We start from the raw sequence: 20886 nt of genomic DNA, 5'->3' as shown, positions 1-20886 counted from the left end.
ACAGTGAGCAGGTCACAGTTTCCAGAGATGCCCTCACCCTGCCACTTGCCATTGGCACTCAGACTGGCCTGTTTGTCAACAGGTGCTCTGTGACTGTAAGTAACCTGTCCCCAGCAGACTGACGCAGCCTGGGAGACTCAGGCTTGGGTCAGCCCCTTCTCTGCTGCTGGGCTCTTGCAGTGGCTGGGGTTTGGGGTGGGGATGCCTCAGGACCAGAGCGGTCAGGAGATTCGGAGACGTGTGCTGGCCATCCTGCAGGTGTGATGGGGCCTGCGGTCTTTTCTGAGAGGACACGTGTGAGGGCAAATGTTGCAGCCATGCTGATTCCTCAGCTACACACTGAAGCCCGGGCCAGGGGGGTGTCTCAGGGCTCCCCATGTGCTCCAAGAGCTCACAGTTCAGCTGGAAAGGTCTTCCCAACAGGGCAAGCAGCACATTGCAGAGAGGAGATGATGAAGGGCCTGATTCTGTGTTCATGGCTACATCTATGTTATCCAGTCTCGGTGTGTTCCAGGAACTTACCCCTGGGAAGAGGTTTCTGAGAGGGCTCTTGGAGGACGGTGCCCTTCTGGGTGTGCTCTGCAAGGATAGTCTGTTACTTTGTAGGCAGCCACACATCAGGGTGGTCCTTGCATTGTCCAGTTAAAGGGAAAATTCACACTTTAGTAATGACTACAGTCACCTCGATAGAATGTTCCATGTACTTTGTTTTGACAGATTTTGTAAGCAGATTCTGGGTCTGGCTCAGTGTTGTGTGTCTTTGTGGCTTTCAAGTCACAGTTTGAGAGCTTGACATCTTGAACCATCATGCAAGTGGTTTGGCCTCAGAAGGCAAAAAAAATTCAAGTGTCAGAGTAGGTCTGTATGTGGTAAAAGCAGGACCACCTTGCAGGACATTCTCTGAGAAGTAATGTTACCTGCACTGACCAGACGGAACCTCTAAAGGTTGGCGATACATTCTTCTTCCCAGTGTACATCTGAGCATCTCTGCTTACCGCTAAGAAATCCCTGGTCAGTGAAAGGAGCAATGCAGGCAGGTGTTCACTGACGGGTCTTTCTTTCCTTATTAAGGAGGGAAAATTCTGCTGGGGTGTCTGAGTGTCAGGGTGTGCTGGGTCGTGCAGCTCCACGCTGGCCCCTCGCCAAAACGCCTGTCTCCTGCCGCTGTGAACTCTTCCTGGCTCCCCTCAGCAAGGCCTCTGTAGGAGCCCATTCTGTGATTCCGGCCTTCATGTGCTCCTGTGTGTGCAACATGCATCTAAGGGCAGAGCGGACGTAGTCGTGCTAAGATGCTCACGTTCCGTGACAGCAGCAGGGCTGGATGGGACTTGCTGTGCCGCTGAGCCAACAGGAGGGGCTGGGAGGGGGACAGTCAGACCTTTAAAGACCTAGTATAGAGACAACCTTGCAGCTGAGAGCAACTTCCTCCGCCCCCTTTTGCCTTTGGGCTTCTGAGTGCCTGGTGAGCGCGTCGTTCCTAAGTCTGCATGAGGGAGGCGGAGTGCAGGCGCCGGTGGACGGTGGGCATGCACACAGGCCAGTTGGCTCCCTCGCAGGTCGGTGAGCAGGACTGATTCTCTAAGAAGACCACAGACGATGCTCCCTGATACTTGGGCAGTCTGTGATGGGCTTCCTGGAGCTGCCTTGTGCACTGACTCATTGGTCCGCATGGTGTCCCTGGCATGGGGGAGGACACCGGCGCAAAGAGGGCCCAGTCTGCTCAAGGTCACCAAGTGCCTGCTTGGCTTTTCTCTCCAGGCCCAGACTCTGTCCCATTGTTACCCCAAAGCTGAGAAAGTATCTCCCTTTGGGTTCCTCTTGAAGCTTCCTAAGAGGATGGATTTGTTTGTCACCTACAGTGAGGGTGGGACGGTTCACAGGATATTCTAGCAGATGGTGTGTGCCGTGGGCACGCCTGCCTGCCTTCTCTGGAGATGCCCAGCGCCTCTGGGCCTCGGCCCCACGCAGCCCATGGCAGGAGTGCCCCTCTATCCTCGGGTCCAGGCAGGTTGCCTGTGCCAAGCTGAGTCGTCAGACTGGGTCACTGCAGGCCCAGCACGCGGTGCGGGCCCTGGGTGTGCCCCTCCGTGTGGTGTGCCCCCCCAGTGTGGTGCACTCCCCGGTGTGGTGCCGTACCTCGATGTGGTGTGACTCGGTAAGACTGTGCTTCAGAGACTGGGAATTCTGTTCCTAGCAATAGGACAAAATTTCCTGCTCTGGGAATTTTACTTGCTTCCTCTTAGCAGTATCTCACTGTTCACTTGCTAATGGGTGAAATATGTGAAAATATTCTACAAGTTTTAAAGTACCACATGTGGCAAAAAGGCCACATGGCGTGTGTCTTCCATCTGCAGGATGTCCACTGGCATGCTTTGTCAGGGCTCATAGCCCTGTGCCTGGTCTGCTCTGACCCTGCCCCCGTTTTTTCACTCTGTCACCGACTGTCCTGGTGCCCCACCTGAGGCCATGCCACCTGACAGGCCACTCAAATGAGTCAAAGCACCTTGACTGTGATGTCACTTTTCTGTAAGCCCAGGACTGCTATAAATTATGTTTTAACTGTTGTAATTAAGACTTGGAGACTACTAAGCTGTCTTTGAGGGGAAGAACCTTCTCCAGAGAAATAATTAATTCTTAGAGTATATGGTTTTTGAAGAATTTACTGTAAGATAAAAGACCGGTATTTTATTCTTGCATTTATTAGTATTTAATCAAATGGAAAGTGCACTTTTGGTCTGGAAATCTTGCTTCAGCTGCAGTATTAGACTGAATTATTATTTAAAGAGTAAAAGGTATAAAATTATGTGTTCAAGTCATCAAGCCACTGATAGGTTGGGGGCCAATATTGCTGATTTAGAATGTGGGTTTCCTGCTTGGCTGGATCATTCTGAAGCAGCCCGTGTGCTGTGCAGCCCGGCCTTGTGAGGACCGCGTCTGTCCCTCCAAGAACCTCGTGCTGTCGAGGCCTAGCCCGCAGCTGCTGCTGGAGCGTGTCTGGAACGTGAGGCCCTTCCACCCAGCACATCCCATCCTGACTCATGCCGTGCTTCCTGCCCAGGAACCTTCACCACCGAAACGTGTGAAACCTATTCTTTGTCGGGGATAAAGGCAACTTTCTTCCGTGGGTCTCCGCGGCGCCCAGGCTTAGCACTCGGGTGTGCTCCTGGCAGGCCTAGGCCACCACTTAAGAAAATCCCAGAAAGCGTTTGTGACCACATCTCGGTTGGGGTTGGGCATCAGACCAGGGGGGTGTGCATCTGGGGATGAGAGTGGCCGTGAGGTCGTTCAGCAGCCGGGGGAGAAGGGCCAGTCATGTGAAAGGGTTGGGGGCCTCTGAAGATCACTCAACTGAGCCTTCAGGCTCCAGGGAGACAAGCTTTTCCTGAAATCGGCCAGTTGGTGAATGTCTCTGGCTTTGTGGGCTCTCCACTCTCATCACAACCACTCTCATAAACCCACCTCAGACAAGACAGAGGGGCCTGGCTGCATGCCAATGAAACGGTATTTATGGACTCTGAAATTCAGACATCGTACCTTCACAGGTCATGAAATATTTTTCTTTTAGCTTTTTTCAATCATTTAAAAATGTAAAAACTATTCTGATTCCATGGACTGTGCAGAGACCCTCATGGTGAGCCAGATTCACTCTGCTCCCCGCCAGCCGCTCACCATTGTCAGGCTCTCAGGTGCCCCTGCTCCCCACCCCCAGGTGCTTGGGTGCCCTGCCTCCCACCTCCAGGTGCTTGGGTGCCCCTGCCCCCCACCCCCAGGTGCTCAGCTGCCCCTGCCCCCCCACCCCCCAGGTGCTCCCGCTAATCTTCAACCCCAGGTGCTCAGGTACCCCACCCCAGGTGACCAGGTGGCCCTGCTCTTCACCCAAATGTGCTCAGGTGCCCCTTCTCCTCAGTCCCAGGTGCTCACCCTAATCTTCAACCCCAGGTGCTCAGGTGCCCCTGCTCATCTCCCTCAGGTGCTCAGGTGCCCCTGCTGCCCCCCACCCCCAGGTGATTCCCCCTAATCTTCAACCCCAGGTGACCAGGTGCCCCTGCTCCCCACCCCCAGGTGCTCAGGTGCCATTTCCCACCCTCAGATCTTAGCATTGAGCACGTTGCTGATTTTGCAGAAGGCGTCCAGGGAAGTGCTGACGAGGAGTGTGGGGTGCTCCCTAGGGCTGGGGGTGGAGGAGGAGAAGAGGCCCAGGTTGCGTCTGGCCAGCAGGTACTGGCAGCCTCCCGGCCTCAGGTGGCAGTTGGTCTGTAGGCTTCCCTGAAATATGTACGTCAGTTTGATTGATGTCCCAGGTGTGGCTGCCCTCTTCCTGGCCATTCGTGGAGCTTTCTTTGAGAGTTTTGGTGGATCCCATTTTGGAATCTGGGTCCAGTAGTATCGCGGTGCTATGTGAATCCGTGAAAACAAGAATTTATTGAACCTGGAGACAGTGTAGTAATGAACCCCCACATTAGCTAATTATATCATTCACACAAAAAGCACACGTTTTTAACATGCATATGCCACCCCTGCTCAGGTGGAAAACTTCACTGTTGATGACTTTTCTCGTGACTTGATTACAAGCAAGCACATGGTACTTTGGTACTTAAGGAGCTTTTCCAAGGTGAGGCTGGTCTTGAGTCACATCTTGCTGTCGGGAAGAGAAGTGTGAGAGGTTTGCCCTTTACCACTGGGCTCAGCTTGTCCAGGAAACCTGTGTTCTCTCACGGAGTGCTGCAGGGACCTCAGGTAGGACAGTCTTGTCCTGTTTTGGGGCAGGAACCTCTTGACTTTGGTGGCTTTGCCTGATTGAAAAGTCCCCTTTTCCTGTGTCTTCGAACATGTTGCTAGTCAGTTCAAGCTTTGCCCAGCTGTAGAGGCCGGTGAAGAATGAGGTCATTCTCTGCCGTGACACACTTAGATGGGAGCTTCCCAAGAGAGAACAGTTTGAGGAACTGAGTTTTTCACTTTGAGCACCCGGTGCCTGCCGCCTTCTTTACTTCTTCCCGACCACCCACCGCGGCCCAGGACTCTGGGTGTGGGTGTGGGTGCGGTGCACAAGCATCTCCAGGTGGTGAGCAGTAGGCTGGGGCAGGCATGGTGCACGACCCAGGGTGGGGGGTGGGATCCCATTCAGACCACTCGGCTGGGAGCTGTGTGTCTCTGCAGCACCAGGGTTAATGTATGAGGTTCTAATGGGGTAGTTAAAACGACAGACAGTGTGTAGCGTTTGCTCATTTCTTTTCTTCATAGTGAATTGTAAGTGAGTCCTTGGCCATGACTGAAGCTCAGTTGGCTCAGACATAACGCGCCAGGCGGCCGGGCAGCTCCTGGGCGGTGCAGCCTCAGGGCTCCCCTGCTGAGGCTTCAAGGACATGGAGGAGCTGACCTGTCCCTGTGGTAATGGGTGGAGTGGCACCATTTGATATTAAACAAGCAGCTACTTAAAACGCACACAAGGAGAGGATGCTTGTGTCTCTGGCAGGCTCCGTGGCCTTTCCTCCTTGGCAGGACCCCAGTGTCTGCGTGGGCCCGCTCCTCAGATGCCAGGGGTCCCCCAGCTGGGGGTAGGTGCCTGTGCTGGCCTCAGCAGCCTCTGCCATCAGTTTTCAGCATCACATGCACACCCCTCAGGCGCCTTGGGGACAATTGAGGCATCTCATGTGGCCAGGTCTCCATCACAGCCTCCACACCAAGGAAGATAGTATAAAGGGAATCCAGTTCCGGGACCCCAGGACCCTCACAATCTGGGACTTGTGGAAAGGGAAGTGAAGTGGCCAAAAGCGGCTGCCCACCAACCACAGCCAGAGTGTGGGCCTGACGCTGCCTCCCTTCCTGCCAGTGCCCTGGGGCCTGTTCACTCCTCATGGCCCCCTTTCCAGGCACAGGTGCCTGCTGAGGTGGGCTTGCATTCCTACCGCCTGGCTGGCGTTTGACTCCTTGGACCGGGCAGTAGCTGTGGACTGTGGTGGGCCGGGGGTGAGCTGCACCTGTGTGCACGTGGTTCCCTGTGGGGCCGGCTACCAGGGCTCCTGTCACCACTCAGAGGCCCCCCCGCTTTTGGACCAGGGGAGAAGCCGGGAGGAGAGTATATATACTCTGCCGAGTTAAGGGTTCTTTGCTGCTTGCCCAAATACAGCCCAAATGTCTGTCAATGCAGATTCCTCTGCCCTCTGAATGGCACGCTCCTTGCATGGGAGGTTGGGGTATCCTTCACTTTTCTAACCTGGTTTTCTCTTACCGCCTGTGTTCTTCCCTTTGGCTGGCAGAGTGACACGGCCGTTGAAGTGTTTCCTCGTCTAAGTGCTCAGACATTATCCGGTGACTTGCCAAAAAAGGCGTGAAGCAAAATTGCCTGAACACACAAGCCGGGCTTTTCCCATTTTTTGTCCCAGTGCCTCTCGGTGCAGGGGTGCAGGGGGCGGGGACTCCCAGCTCCCAAGGATCTGAGAGCCCAGTGAGTGGGAAACCTGTTTGCTTTCCTCTTTTGCCTGAGGAAGATTGTGGTTCTCCCATTTTATCTGTTTTGGTGTAAGAATGTTTTCCTCCACAAAACTAGATGATTAGGTGATGTTTGTGTTGAGCTGCGGTTTCCTGGGCACCGGTCCACCGCCTCCCCACCCCGAGCGTGCACGCCGAGGTTTCAGCTTGCTTAGATCCCACGTACACCCAACTTCACAGAGTCTTTGTGTAGATCTGTCTCTGGTCTGCAGTGGCATGGTTCACAGGGAAGCCTTTTATGAAACCTTTTAAAGAAATAAATGATAGTTCCAAGATACTTCCAAAAACCTTCCCAGGCCTTTACTATATGGTATTCTGGTATTATGTACCAGTTTCTGGTTCGATCCAGAGGTACTTTAGCTAAAAATACTGGAATGGGTATATGAGCAGTAGTTATCACTTAGAACTATTTTTCTAAAGTACTTGAAGTTTGGGGGAGGTTTCTGCAGTTAAACTGTAGACCTCTAAGCTGTATGCACTTTTCTCTGTGTTCTATTAACACACACAGTTGTATTCTAACTCCTCCCTAATTCCTGTTTGATTATGGATTGGAAACAATGTTTAAACTTCCCAACAGAAGAAGTTACGTTCCTTCATCACTCATATATAGTTTGATGATAATGAAGAGTTTGGGAAGGAAAACCAAGTTTTATTTAAGTGTAACTTTTAAATGTCTACAGTGCCTGTTTTTATTTTGAAGACCAGTGAATAAATTCCCTGAGCTGTCCCCCCACATTGCAGCTCAGACATGTCACATTCGTGTGTTTTACAACATGCTACTCAGAGTGCATTATTTAGATGACTTGTGGAGGGTAAATCCTCTAATGAGACACACGAGCATGGAGTGCTGTGGAGGCCGTCCTCCATCCTGGCCCTGACTCCCCAGGGCTCTTGTCATGAGTATTCTTTACAACCAAAGGGTCATTAATCAGAAAGGTGCTCCGCCGTGCAGGGCTGTCCCCAGTGATGGTAATAAAAAAAGGCACACCTCATGTTCCAGCCGATCCCATAGCTTGGAGGTCTCTGTGTAAGCTCAACACATGAGCAGAAAACAGTATTTGTGGGATTCCCATATAAGCAGTCTCCTAGTTTGAAAGCCTAGTTATGTAATAGTAATGCAGAATTTCTATTCTATTCTGTAGTCATGTAGCTGGGTTCACAGAAATCGAGCAACAAACAAGGATAATCATTTCCCTTGCATGTCAGGCATGACATGGGGCTTTGGGATGATTTTTTTAAATTAACTATTTTTTAGAGCAGTTTTAGCAAAACTGGGCATAAGGTACAAAGATTTCCCATCTGCCCCTCCCTGCCCAGCCTCCCCCACCAGAGTGGGGCGTGTGTCCATACTTTGCAGTGAGCTCCATTCTTCGTGTCAAGCTTGCTGTGAGTTCGGACAAATGCATATTGTCCTGTATCCCCCATTCCAGCCTCATACAGCATAGTCACTCTGCCCGTCCGTCCCTGCACCTCCCCCGCCGGCAGTTGATCCTTTACTGTCTGCACGATTTGCCTTTCCGGAACGCTGTAGTCGGACCCATACATACATGTAGCCTTTTCAGACTGGCTTCCTTCACCCGCTCGTGCATTTGGCTTGACAGCTCATTTCTTTTTAGTTCCAAAGAATATTCCATTGTCTGGTTAGCCCACCGTTCACCCATGACGTATGGAAGGATCTTGGTTGCCTCCCAGTTTTGTCTGTTATGAGTAAAGCTGCTGTACGCACCATAGGCAGGGTGCTGTGCAGGCTTGTGTAGTATTTTTGAACAACTTTTAGGTCCTTACCAGATGGCAGTGTTTCCTCTGGCAAAACCATTTCAGCCTAATCAAGCCCTTTGTGGTTGTCAGAGCATCATGAACCGAGCCGCGCTCTGGCCCTCTTGTTGCCTGTGGCCCGGTAGAGCGGGGTCCTAGCTGCCGGCCTTGCCTTCACCCCAGCATTTTCTTTCTCGACTGTTCTTGATGGGAGTCCATCCTATCCGCTTCCCTCTCCCACCCTCCTCGGACAGGTATGTTATCGGGTGATAGGTATGAAGTATTTCTGTCCTCTAGGGTGTCGACATGTGGGTTTCTTTTTTAATTAAAATATTCCCTCACGCCTGACCGTTAGGTGGGTGGATCCTGAGGACAAGTGATGCCTCCCTGATGCGTTTTCTTATTCTCTGTTCAACAGGAAGATTGCAAAACAGGTTTTCATTTCATAATGGCTTTGCTGGCCTGAGGCACCGGATGCAGGCTCTGCCTTACTCGGCTGGTCCCCGTGCCGGCGGGGCTCCCGTTTCACACGTGCTGCCGATGGGAATGGCACGGCCCACGGGCGGCTTGCCTGGGAGGGCCTGGAGCTGAGCCATGGGCCACGTGCCCTCAGATTCCGCGCAGATAAGCACGCCTCTCTGTGTCTTGTTTGCATAGGCCTCTGGAAAGGCAGGTGATTTTCCCTACAGAGGATGCTGATTCTGGAATGGATTAGAAGTGAAAGATACAGAACCGCAGAGATGGTTCTGGAAGAACAGTGCTTACACCTGCATGGCAGGCCTGGAAAACTGCAAGCAAAGCAGAGGGGAAGGCAGTTTCTGTCTCTGGGTTTCTTGCTTTCAATACAGTGGGAACCCAGCCTCTGGCGCCAACTGCTTAATTCAGAACATTAAACGCCATTCATGTTAAGAGATGAAATGAAATTCACTGCATGTTCTCAGAGGTCTCCAAATAGCCATGCAAAATCAATTTTTTCCTGCCACCAATTAATGTCAGCCACTCTGTGGCTTTAGTGGTTGCCCTACAGATGACGCAGGGAGCCAGGCGCTGGGCACTGCCGGCCAGGACGGCAGCCCAGCTGTGTGATCTCTGGGGCCCGTGGTTGGCTGAGTGAAACCAGGTGAACGGTCAGCCCGCGTGAGGCCCTGGGGCGTGTTGTGTGAGCACGCCTCCCTGCCTGTGGTGACTGGAGAGCTGGTGCTGGGGGCCGCCTCTGGGCTCATTCAGCATCTCCTGAGTGTTTGCGTTTTCACATTGTGCCATTTGCAAACTTGGAAGTGACAGTGGCACTTTTCACCCCTGCCTTTCCCTGGAGTCGGTATTCCAGGGGCCTCTGGGCAGGGTTCCCCGTGGGGTGCCGTGGCTGCCTTGGGAAGAGAGGCCGAGGACCTGTGTGTGTTGTGGCCCCGTGTACACACCTGCCAGCCTGGTGCTCAGTAGGCAGGTCTGGGTGGGCTTTCAGACCCCTCCTCCTCTTTCCACCCTGGAAAGCAGCAGATCCTGCAAGTCGGAGCTGCCCCAGAGCCTTGTCCTGGGGGCGTCAGCACCCCGTTCCCCTTCCCACCCTGCCTTGGGCCGTCCACTCCCTGAGCTGCCACAGCGGGTTCCTCACACTCAGTCCTTGCCCTCCCTGGGGCCAGCTGCTCCCCTGGTTCTCCAAATGCCCTGTGCCCTTCAGCACCAGGGTCTCCTCTCCCAGTCCAGAAAAATGGCTCCTCTTCCTGCAGGAAGCCTTCCTTGACTTTACAGGCCGTCAGACCCTCGGCTGTGGGCTCTCATTAATCCCAGAGCTATAAGTCCTTACCTTAAATACAGCGGAATGAGTCGTATGATCAGCTCACTTAGTCAACGAGTATGAGCATCTGCAGTGTTCTGCTGTCTCCCGGAGCAGGACTCCAGGTTGAAGAGCCCAGGAGCTCCTCAGAACGCGAGCTGGGAAACCAGCAGGGCAGCTTCTTCCCACAAGCGGGTGGCCCGCAGTGTGGGGTGGCTGGGGTGGGATCACAGGGTCAGAGCCAGGGCCTCTCGGTATCTTGGCCTTCCCTTGTGCTCACCAAGTGGTTGCCACAGCTCTTGGCATTGCGTCTGCCCTGTCAAGGAAGAAAAGGGAGGTGGTGCCAGCCACATAGGCTTTTTTTTTTTTTTAATACAACTAAACAACTCTCAGATTTCTACTTAATCACTGGCTGGAGTTTGCTACCTATATCAGAGGGCACATTCTAGTGAAGGCAACACATGGCAAATGCATGTAATTCATGTGATGTGTTAGAGGGGTTGGAGGAGATGGGCTGTTTGAGGAACATTTCTCTGAGAAAGCGACGTCTGAACAGCCTGTGAGTTGAGTGACGGAGGCCAGGTGCCAGAATGAGGAGGAGGCGTTTGGGGAGCATGAGGTGCAGGTGCAAAGGCCCTGAGGCAGGAGCAGCATCTGTGTGTCTGAGGAGGAAGGACTCGGGGGTCCTGGTCAGACAGGGTCAGGCAGGAGAGGAGGGGGCTGTTGTGTGTGGGGTCATATGTTAGGACTTAGGGAAGGAGAAGGGGTCTGATTTGTGGGTCTTCATTTTATTCAACCCTTTCTTTTTTTAACTCAATTTTCCTACTTCAGTTTTCAGGGCATTTGCTATTGTTCGTACTTTGTCACACTGGGTTTTAATACAATTTTCTCTCCTTGTAAAAGGAACTCCAGTTTACTGTAGGAAATGATGCAACAGAAATATTTTGACTCCCACTCTGATTGTTTTTAAGTAAACTTTTATGTTGGAATAACTGTAGACGTCTCGACAAGTGCTTTACAGAAGGGGTGCGTGTTTGCTTTCTGTGGGTACCTTTTGTGCCCCCGGTAGACCCTGTTGGTCTTGCCCCATTTCTAGCACTTGTAGCCTAGTGGCTGGGGTGTGAGGGGCCCTCTGGGGTTTGCTAGCTGGTCAGCAGCAACTCATCATCCTGTCTCCCTCTGCTGCTGTGCTGGTGGTGTTCTCCGCCCCTCTGAGGAGGACTCGCCCCACCGTCTCCCAGTCACTCTGCAACACTGTCCCTCTGCATTCTGTACATGGTGCCAGGGCACGTGTTCAAAGCAGCCCCGATGGCTGTCCCCTGCTCCAAGCTCTAGGGCTTGTTAGAGACACAGCCAGGCTCAAAATCTGCCCCAAAAAGGCTGTGCAGTGTGGGTCTGCCGTGTGCCTCTTACACATCTCCCAGCACACAGCTCGCCTCGTCACCTGCTTCCCAGGTCCCAGCTTCCTGCCACATTCACCTCCGCCTGCTTTGCCACATGCCTCGTCACCTGGCCACCTCCTTAGTATAAGTCAGGTCTCTTTGTAGATGTTGTTTCTCCAAGACTTCTCCCCTGCCCACCCCTCCTGGAGTGAGGCCTGCTCACCTGTCATGGCTGCCCTCCCCACCTGGCAGTGGCCTCCCTGGGCGCCTGCTTGGCCCTGGAGCCCATGCCCAGCCCGGCTGTGGATGAGCAGAGTGGCTGGTGGGCAGGTGTCTTCATGGGGGGTGGGGCGACTCCCCACTGGGCTCCAGCTCAGGGCTCCCTTGGGTTGTGTCAGTAGGTGGAGATGGGGGGCAGCCTCCAGAGCGGGTTGTGGTTGTGGGGAGCAGGGCTTGGATCGGGGCCCGCTGGGCCACAGCTCCCTGTGCCGCTGTTGCCCCTGGCGCTGCGGGCAGGTGGGCAGTGCTGCTTGGCGGGCGGGCCGGCTGCGCCTCCCTCAGCCTGCGCTGAGCCGCCCTGGCTGTGGGGCCGCTCTTGCTGCTGCCACTTCCTAGGTTGTGGCGCCCTTGTGCCCCGACACCCCCACCTCGCCTGCAGGCTTCCCCACCCCTCTGCCGGCCTGCCAACCCCACAGATGTGTGACACACCCGTCCGGAGCTCCAGCCCTGGACTCTGCTGCCACCCAGGTGGCCTGCGACGCCTTATCCGCTTGTATTGGGGTGTTTTAGCTGATGGGTGCTTGTGCCGGTGTGAACGTCACGTGTGGGTTTCCATGGGGCCTATTCCATTCCTGGCAGGGCTGCTATGAAATTACATTAAAGTTGCTGCTCTTTTTGTTTTGGCAAAGTAGTCAGTGGGTGGCTGCGGGTGTCTTTGACTAGCAGTGGCCTGGCACTGCCTCCGAACAATGCCTGGTAGTGCTGGTGGACCTGCAGCTGACCACTAACTTGGGGTGGGCTGCGGGTTGCAGGCCTCTGCCCTCCGGGAAGAGGGCACAGTGATCCTCACTCCCAGGCCTGATTTCGAACCCATTTCACCCACAAGGGAGGCTGGGCTGCTCACACCTTCAGAATTTACAGGGCTAAATGACCAGCTGATGGGATGTGGCATGCATTTGTTCAGAACTCAGACGTTGACTCTCCAGTGACTGGGTTATACCCCAATTGTCATTTCTGGCTCCTGGCTTGGTGTGGTGGAGCCTCCCAGCTTCATGACTGGCGGGTGTTCATGGCTTCCAGTGCCATGCCGGTCAGTGTTGCTGTCCTTCGGTGCTGGGAGAGCAGCCTGTACTTCAGGCATGAGGTGCAACCTGGTGGGCCAGGGACAGTGCCACCCTGCAGGGCGTGGGGTGCATGCTAGCACTGGCCACGGCAGGGTTGGGGGGAAATGGCAGGTACAGCTGTGGGCTGGCCAAGCAGTCTAGTTCAGATATGCAGGAGCTGGCACACTCTGGCATTCTTTGGTTCAGAGACCACCATTCCAGGGGAGGCCACACCAGGGTCAGCTGGCAGCCTTTTGCACTGCCTTCCAGGCCCATGGCCTCTGAAGTTCAGCCCAACTCCCAGGATGAAGCTTGGTAACAGCAAGACCCTTCTCCTGAGGAGGGAGTGGAACCGAGCCCTCCAGAATCCCACTCCCTGCTCCCCTGGGGGGGAATCCGAGAGACGGGCCCTGCACCTGCTGTCACCCTTACGGCCCTTTCCCTGACCTCGGACGTGTCTCCCACTGCTCTGCAGCAGAGGTGAGGCTGGGGTGTCCTGCACGGGTGGAGGTCTTTACCCTGCAGGAACACCCTGTGCACTCCACTGTGGTGTTGACGGCTATGGCTGTGTTTTCCACGGACCCACAGAGCAGCCTGGGAAGGGTGGTGGGGTCATATTCCAATTTTATTGATAAGAAAATTGAGCTCTGGAAAAGGGAGGGACATCTAATGTTCTGCCCTTCTTCTGGTTGGTGTGTGTGCCAGCCTGAATTTCTGCAGCTGGTCCACTTCCTCACTTGCGTTGATGTGGGCAAAGCCCTCCTGTTCCCATGCCACTCTGACCCCCAAGCCAGCTCTGGGATCCTGCTTAGGGTTTGAATCAGAGGCAGGTGACACAGGCCAGGCAACAGGGGATTGGTGACTGCAATGTCCTGTTTCCAGGGGCAACGGTGGTGCCAGCCGCATGCCTGCTGTCCCTCATTCCTCGACCTGACAGGTGTTTCCTGGGGCTTGATTTTGGCTGTGGTTGGACTGCAGCCAGTCTTGGTTTCTACAGTTTTCTGAGTCGGCTTCTCCAGCCTTCCCAGAAGTTTTGGGTTCTGGAACAGCCTTTTAGTAAATTGCTTTTGTGCTTAACTTAGCTGGCAGCAGCTTCTGATGCTTACCATTAGGAGTCCTGCCTGAAATGAGGTCTCCTGGCTTCTCATAGTGCAGATCTGAGGCCTGAGCCAGGGTCCTGAGCCCCAGATCTACTGAGAAACAGTCTTTCAGCCTGACTGGAGGCCTGTGCTTCTGAGCAGGGGCCAGTAGGAGACACATGTCCATGGGGAACACACTTGTGAGAACCAGGTAAACAAATGTAAGCTGGTCTCTACTGCCAGACCGCTCAGGGTTTTTGCCACACCATAGTGCAGGAAGTATCTCCCAGGAGGGCACAGTGCTCCCGGGCCTCTCACTGTCCCCAGAGCCCTTGTCTGTGCAGTTTGGTGGAACACACTTTGGGAAGCACTGTGCTGGATTCTTGGCATGGATGATGGACATGCCAACCCTGCATTTCAACACATATTTGATAAGCCCTACATGTGTGGGGCCTCTGTCTTCAGTGGGACCCTGCCCCGTGGCAGCCAGCTCCCTGTCCAGCTGCCAGGGGCTCCCGGTAATGAGAAATGTCCACAGATGTGGGCCAGCAGTTGATTCTGGCTTCAAGAAATGAGAGAAGTCCCTCGGGGGGTCGGGAAAGGGGGTAGTGATTGCCTTTGGAGAAGGGTCAGGATTTTGATGCTGTTGGGTAAGATTTTGGGGGATGAGAGCAGAGCACCCTGGGTGACTAGGTCAGAGACCATGTGGTTAAAATGTCGATTGTGGCCAGGGCAACAGTAATCCCAAACCCTTCTGGGTGCCAGGTCTTTGCCCTTTCCCACTAATTCTGGTGCCCACCCTGGGACTTTGATCCTACAGATAAAAGCACTTGTAGCTCAGATTTCTGAGTGACGGGTGGTGGGGTGTCATGCCACGATCTCCCCACCCTGCCGCTGTGTGAAGTGGAGGGGGTGTGGGAAGGCTCCCGCTTGGTTTGTACCCCCCAGGCAGTGGGGAGCCATGGAAGGTGGGATGTTCAGGAGTCTGATGTGTCAGAGGCGTCTCTGACATGGGTCGAGCATCTGAGGTCTTCCAGCCAAATCCCCTGGTCTCTGTCTGGGAACTGGAGGGGAGTCTGTTGTAGAGCCCTGTCCACATGTGCAGGCAAGGGCTGTCCGGGCGCCTCTGGGGCCAGGGCCGAGGACGGGCCCCCGTGAGCATGCTCCATGCTGTGTGGTTTGGGACCCGCCTCTGGACCTTGTCAGGGGCTCTTCACTTATCTCTGTCCCGTGGGTGTTGGGAAGATAGAGGAGGGAGTTGTGTGGTATTAGGAGCAGGTGGAAGGCTGGAGAAGGAAGGACTATTGGGGGCAGGTGTGTTGAGGTTTCATGGACCACCCCCGCCAGCCACGTGGTACAATCTGGAGGGTCAGGGAGAGGACAGTCTAACTGAAGGGACTGCGGTGCATGTGAGGGGCACCCGAGGTTGGGGCACTGCTGTACTGGGTGGGGGCAAAGGAAGGGGAGGGTACCAGAGTGTGGCCTTGGAGGGGCTCGGCAGGCCTTTGCTGTGGCGGGTATGGATAAAGCGAAGGTTCCTCTGGCCGGGATTCTCACCTGGGCCTGGTCGGCTCGCCCACTGTGCACGTGTGGGCAATACGTTGTTATTGACTAAAGAGCTCTGCCCAGTGCTCTGGGCAACACGGTGGCACAGCTGCAGGAGAGCAGAGGCTGGAGTAGACGCAGCGCAAGGACAGAGACCGAGGCGGCTGCGGGGCAGAGACAGGCTTGCTGCGTGCAGACTCGCTCTGAGTGGACGGGAATCTAGTGATTGACCTGCCACTGCAGGCATAAAGTTGGGTATAAAGTTCTTTCACCCCAAGAACGTTCTATTGTCCTTCCTCGATCTCCCTGAATCCAGTGAACTTGCCCGGGGCTGAAACCCATCGGCAAGACAGGGCCTGGTGGCCAGTGCTCCAGGGCTTGCCGTGCCTGCCCCAGCCACCGCTCTGCCATGGGAGTGGCCAGATAGCCACAGCAGTGTGCAGACAAAGAGTGTGGCCGCATCCCGGTAAAAGTATTTACAAAAGCAGGGAGGGGTGGCCAGGCTCAGCCGGTGTCTGCTGTTTGCTGACCCTGGCAGTTGATTCGTTGTTTGGTCAGGAGTTGGGGGTCATGGAGCCCACACGTAATGAGGGCTCTGGAGTCCTTCCCCGTGGAGGTGGGAGCTGATGAGGGTTCTCTGGGAAGACTGGGGATGGAGAGCTGCGGTGATAAGATTCAACACCTCACGATGTGCAGGTGTGCAAGGAGGTGGGCAAGGGAGCATGGGAAGGTGCAGCCCTAGGTGAGCCCCGTCTTGGGGTGGAGGCAGGGGTGTGGTTGGGAGCCATTCACTGAAATGCTGCATAGGGGGAGCCCTCTTGGGGGGTAACAGTCTGGGACAAGTTTGTCTGCTGTGCCTATAGGACAAGACGGGGAGACCGCCAGGAAGCAGCTGAGCTTCCAAGCGGGAAGCACGAGGGAGGCTTGCCCCAGGCTGCAGCTGCTTCCATTTAAGGGTGCAGGTGTGGTCTGGGCATTGCTGGCCTGGAAGGTCCCATGAGGGAGGCGCTTCCCCCAGGTGGTTTGTGGATCAGGATCCCCAGGAGAGGAGTTGGGCGCTGGCCGGGTTGTCATCCCCGCCGCCCTCTGTTGGGTTAGCTTCTTGCCTCCCTGAGAATCCGAGGGATTTTTATAAAATTTCAATTTACCTGAAGTTATTCCTGGTTTCTTACCACTTGACTGTATCCGTTTTTCTCAAGTCTTTGCTTTGTTGACCAGAATTAATATGTATCAAAATTAACATGGTGTAGAATAGCTTTTGTAGGTTTGTACATTGTTTGTAAGTAAAGCGTGCTTTCCAGAGCATAAGGGCTTTGTTCGTGTGGCATATGCTTCCCTAAGCACCTCACACAGGTACTGCTGTGTAATGCTGGGTCACATCTCCATTTCTGTAGTTCATTTCAAAATGCTTTATTTTTAAATGTACTTTATTCAAAGTATCAAATGGCTTGAGTTCAGTTTTCATGAGAAAGTTGGCAATTGTTCTTTCTTTAAAAGAAAGCAAGGCTGGCTTAATCCAGGTACTTCCACTTCCCCGGGCTGTGCGTAGGTTGAGGGTCCATGGGAAGCCGTGATTTAAGGAAGCGGCAGGAGTGCTCTTGGGTGACGGCTCTAGGTAATTATGGTAGCTTTCGTTTTCAAAGTCTTTATTGTACAAATCATAAATGTGACTAAATTCCAAAAAATGGAAAAACTTTGGAAGATGTTTTGTCTTAAGTAATTGGTGTTTCTTTTATGCTTTAAAGGTAACCAAAGGCGTTCACACACTTAAATTTTTTCTTGGTAGGTCTTTGGGAGGATGAGCAAGACCTGTGAAATGAAGTTTAAAGCGGTGGACAGCCCTTTGGGGAAGATCGTGATCTCTGGCTGTGAGCAGGGTCTGCACGGGATAAGGCTGCTGGGCAGGGAGACCCCCGATGCTGAGTGAGTCCTATGTGATGCCCCCTTCATGCACAGGGCAGTGATGGGGTCACCGCTTGTCTTACATTGATCCCATCTGCTGCTAGTCACAGAAATTGGCATTTCTTTAAGAACATTCGTGACGTGATTGGCCTTCCATTTCTAGCATCTGTGCTTGCTGCCCGAGAATCTCCTGCCCCCATGTAACTTTGGGGACGTAGCCTGGAATTAGCTCCCAGGCATTCAGTTACTGCTCATATTTACTGAGCAGTTGGTTGCCCGTGAGCACTGAACATTGTGATTCTTCAACAAAAGTGATATGGGAACCTGGGAATCTGTTGACACAGAGATACTTGCCTAATCTTGATTTTTAAATGAGGGCCAGCCTTCCTAGTCATGGAAGGCTGCCAAGTGAGTTGCGTACTAAAGTGGAATTGCTTAATGGGGTTCCACTGGCCCTTTTAGCGATGTTGTCAGACTGGTGTGCGTGCATCTGGGGAGAAGGGTTATGAAGTGCCCTTTCCAGCATGCGGCAGGGCACTGCCATTTCTAACAGAACATCCGTTTCTTTCTTTTTTGAGCATCTCCACTGTATTTCTCAATTATAGAAGCAAATTTAAAGCACTCCTTAATGTTTCATTCCGAAATGTAGCATTTCCTCCATTGATTATGAGGAAGTTATTAAAATAGCAGCTCTTGTTATTTCTGACTGAAGAGGAGAAAAACCACGTGCTTCTGCTCGGTGTTTGTCTTAACTGACTAATAAACACAATGCCAAGAACGTTAGAGAAAGAAAATACATAAGGAACATAAAAATTGATTTTAATGGGCCCCTGTCAGAGACGGCTGTGATGAGCCCTAGTGCTGTCATAAATACCAGGGCTCGCCTCCACTGCCGAGGTTTTTCCTGGAGAGCTGCATGCTACGATCAATAGTCTTTCCTAAGGCCAAAAAATAAGCAAACCTTTGAACTGTATGAATACACTCTTCTCTCTTTCTATGAGAACCATCTGGCTGTAGTGTTTGGAAAAATCACAGGCACCAAATAATTTGCAGGAAAATGTCATTCTGTCTTTTAGCATGTTCAGTTGCACAATAAATCACAGAAATTGTCTTGAGCTTTTTTGATTTAAAACGGTGAGTTTGGGGAAGAAGAAGAGAGGTGTTCAGGGAGATACCCACCGTGGGCTCTGAGCAGGCCGACATGGCTTGATTCTGGGTTTCTAGTTCCTGAATCAGATTTGGATTAGATGCTGTTGTGGAAAAACACACCTCCAAAGGCCTCCAGTAAGATGCAGCTGGCTTCTCATAACACGCTCCTGCGGACGCAGTGGAGGCCAGGGCTGCGGGCTTGGTGGCCACTGCAAAGCTGGCCGGCCTCCAGCTTGCCCCTGTGCTGCTCTGGGCTGTGGCTGCTGTGCCCAGGCTCCAGGCCAGCCTCTGGGGCCCGAGTTGCCACGCTCGCCTTCCAGGCAGCAGAAAGAGGAGAAAGCGCGGGAATGCCTCCTCCCTTTGCAGAAGTAGCAGTTAACATTTTCTGTCTTCCCTGTGGCTGGAACTGTCATGGGGCCACACCTAGCTGGAGGGCATGGTGTGTGGTCACCTGATGGCTAAAATCGGGGCTTCTGGGTGTAAGAAGTGGGAAATGGATTTTGGGGGTAACTGACAGCCCCTCCTAAATACATGTGGTTAATCAGGGGGAAGGATGTTTAAAAGTTGTAGCATAAAAATTCTGTATTGAAATTCAACAATCTTTATTTCATCACTTTAAAAGGTAAAAGTTACCATAGTGAAACTCCTAGGTGTTATGTGTCCAGTGAGTTTTGAGAAATGTGTGCAACCATATAGCCACCTGCCCAAGCAGACAGCACACTAAGCACTTCCCCTCTCGGTCGGGCGGCCTCCTGGCCCCGCTGTTCGGGTGTCTCTTGTGAGGGATCCGTTTTGCGTGTTCTTGCACTGTGTGTAAGCGTGCCATACAGTGTTGGCTCAACAGTGTTTATGAGGGAATCTGTTCACTCATGGTGCATGTGAGCACACCTCACATTCTGTCCATTCCGCTGGTGGACACTGGAGTCCAATTTCTGCTGTGAGTAAAGCTGCTGTGACCATTCCTGCTCTGGCCTCTCTAGCCTCGTTCTCATTCCTTGAGTGGATTCCTGTGTATGGAACTGCTGGATTGCGCGGTGAATGTATATTTAAGCTTATAAGAAATTGCTGGAGCTTCCCGCTGTCAAACCACTTGCTGTCTCCCCAGGAACGTGTGAGGGTATCCTCTCCACCCACACCCCCCAGCCAAACTCGGCAGTGGCAGCCTGTCACGTTCCAGCTACTCTTGTGGGTTCTAGAATGTTAAGAGCTACCACCCGTGGGCAGACAGGGAGTGTCTTTGCAGAGTTGTGCTTTCCTGATGACTTATCTGGAGCACCTTCTTGGCTGCTCCTGAGCCAGCACTGTGTTGTAGAGAAATTAATTTGGGGATTTTATGCCAGTCTGATGTACTTCATCTTGTTGTTGTAGCATTGCTGGTTTAAATTTGCTGTGTAGGGTTTATGTGTTCGGGAGGGATGTTAGTCTGTCATTTCTTTGTAACTGTCGGGTTTTCGCATTCAGGTGGGTCTGACCACAGAGTGGGTCTGGAAGGGAGTGACCCCTCTTGTCTTCCAAGGGTCCCGAGGGATCGTCACGGCTTCTGAAGTTGTGGGTCAGTCCCCTTGGATGCCGACAGGTCTAGGGTGGTTATACAGAAAGGCTCTGGTCAGGATTCTTCTTATCTGAAAGAGCAGGTGGTTGCCCTCGCCCACCTGGAGGGGACCCCTTCCCCAATGTGGCTTCCGCAGGTACAGCCGTCGGCGCCCTCCAGGGCTGGGTCCCGCTGACCAGAGGCCAAGAGGATTTTGAGCAGAGCACCCAAGGTGCTGGGCCCCCGTTCTCGGCCTCCCCCTTGATCTCTTGTGAGCCCCAGGATATTCACTTCTTCTGAAGCAGAGCTGCCTTCTTAGGAAGGTGAGCGGGCAGTTGGCCGTTGATGCCCACTCTCGGTGGAGCCCCGTCTGCACCCTGCACAGAGTGGTTCCCGGCCTCGGCTGAGTCTGCGCACCTGCTCGCTTGGCTTCATGCGGTCGTCATTGGTTTCTTTTTTGTACAGGTTACATTACTCACCTTTCCTTGCCTAAACATATTTGAAGAATATCAGGAAAGTAGTATAATCTCAATTTTATAACTTCCTGCCGGTATTTAAGTGTCCATGCACAGCTACCATATTCAAGAGCAATTGGCTGCTTTTGCAAGAGCTCAACTGGCTTCTTCCCACACACGGGGCTGTGAAGCTTTGACTTCATTGCTCTTTGCACTAATGAGCAGGGCCCTAGAATGTGTATTTTTGTCATTTGGGGGCTTGTTTCATTTTCCGTAAAGTCAATTATAGTCTTTGTGGTTTTTTAGTTTTAAGGTATTGTATATGTTTCTTTCTCTTGTGATAAAATATATGTAATATAAAATTTACCACTGCAGCCATTTTTAAGTACGGTTCAAAGGCATTAAGTGCTTTTACATTGCTGTGCAAGCATTGCCACTATTTCTCCAGGACTTTGTCTTCTTCCCAAACTGAAGATTGTATATAATTTTTCCAAGTTACATTT

The 20886-nt window shown here is 52.9% G+C and overlaps 1 protein-coding gene across 5 annotated transcripts in view; it reads left to right on the top strand.

Annotated features, from left to right (window-relative positions):
• MGMT (O-6-methylguanine-DNA methyltransferase) overlaps positions 1-20886 on the top strand; it is a 252852-nt gene that overhangs the window by 36532 nt on the left and 195434 nt on the right. For 4 of the 5 annotated variants that reach the window (XM_037011745.2, XM_073240119.1, XM_073240121.1 and 1 more), the window contains one exon: positions 17133-17269. In XM_037011745.2, the coding sequence (XP_036867640.2) occupies positions 17145-17269 (125 nt within the window). In that variant the 5' untranslated portion in view covers positions 17133-17144. Of the gene's footprint in view, positions 1-4717; positions 4738-17132; positions 17270-20886 lie in introns of those variants that run through there. The other variant, XM_037011741.2, reaches the window with a different exon arrangement.

Source organism: Manis javanica, chromosome 7 (assembly GCF_040802235.1).
Source record: "Manis javanica isolate MJ-LG chromosome 7, MJ_LKY, whole genome shotgun sequence".
NCBI classification, from domain to species: Eukaryota; Metazoa; Chordata; class Mammalia; order Pholidota; family Manidae; genus Manis; species Manis javanica.
The sequence above is the reverse complement of the archived record's forward strand: the minus strand, read 5'-3'. Positions and strand labels throughout refer to the sequence as shown.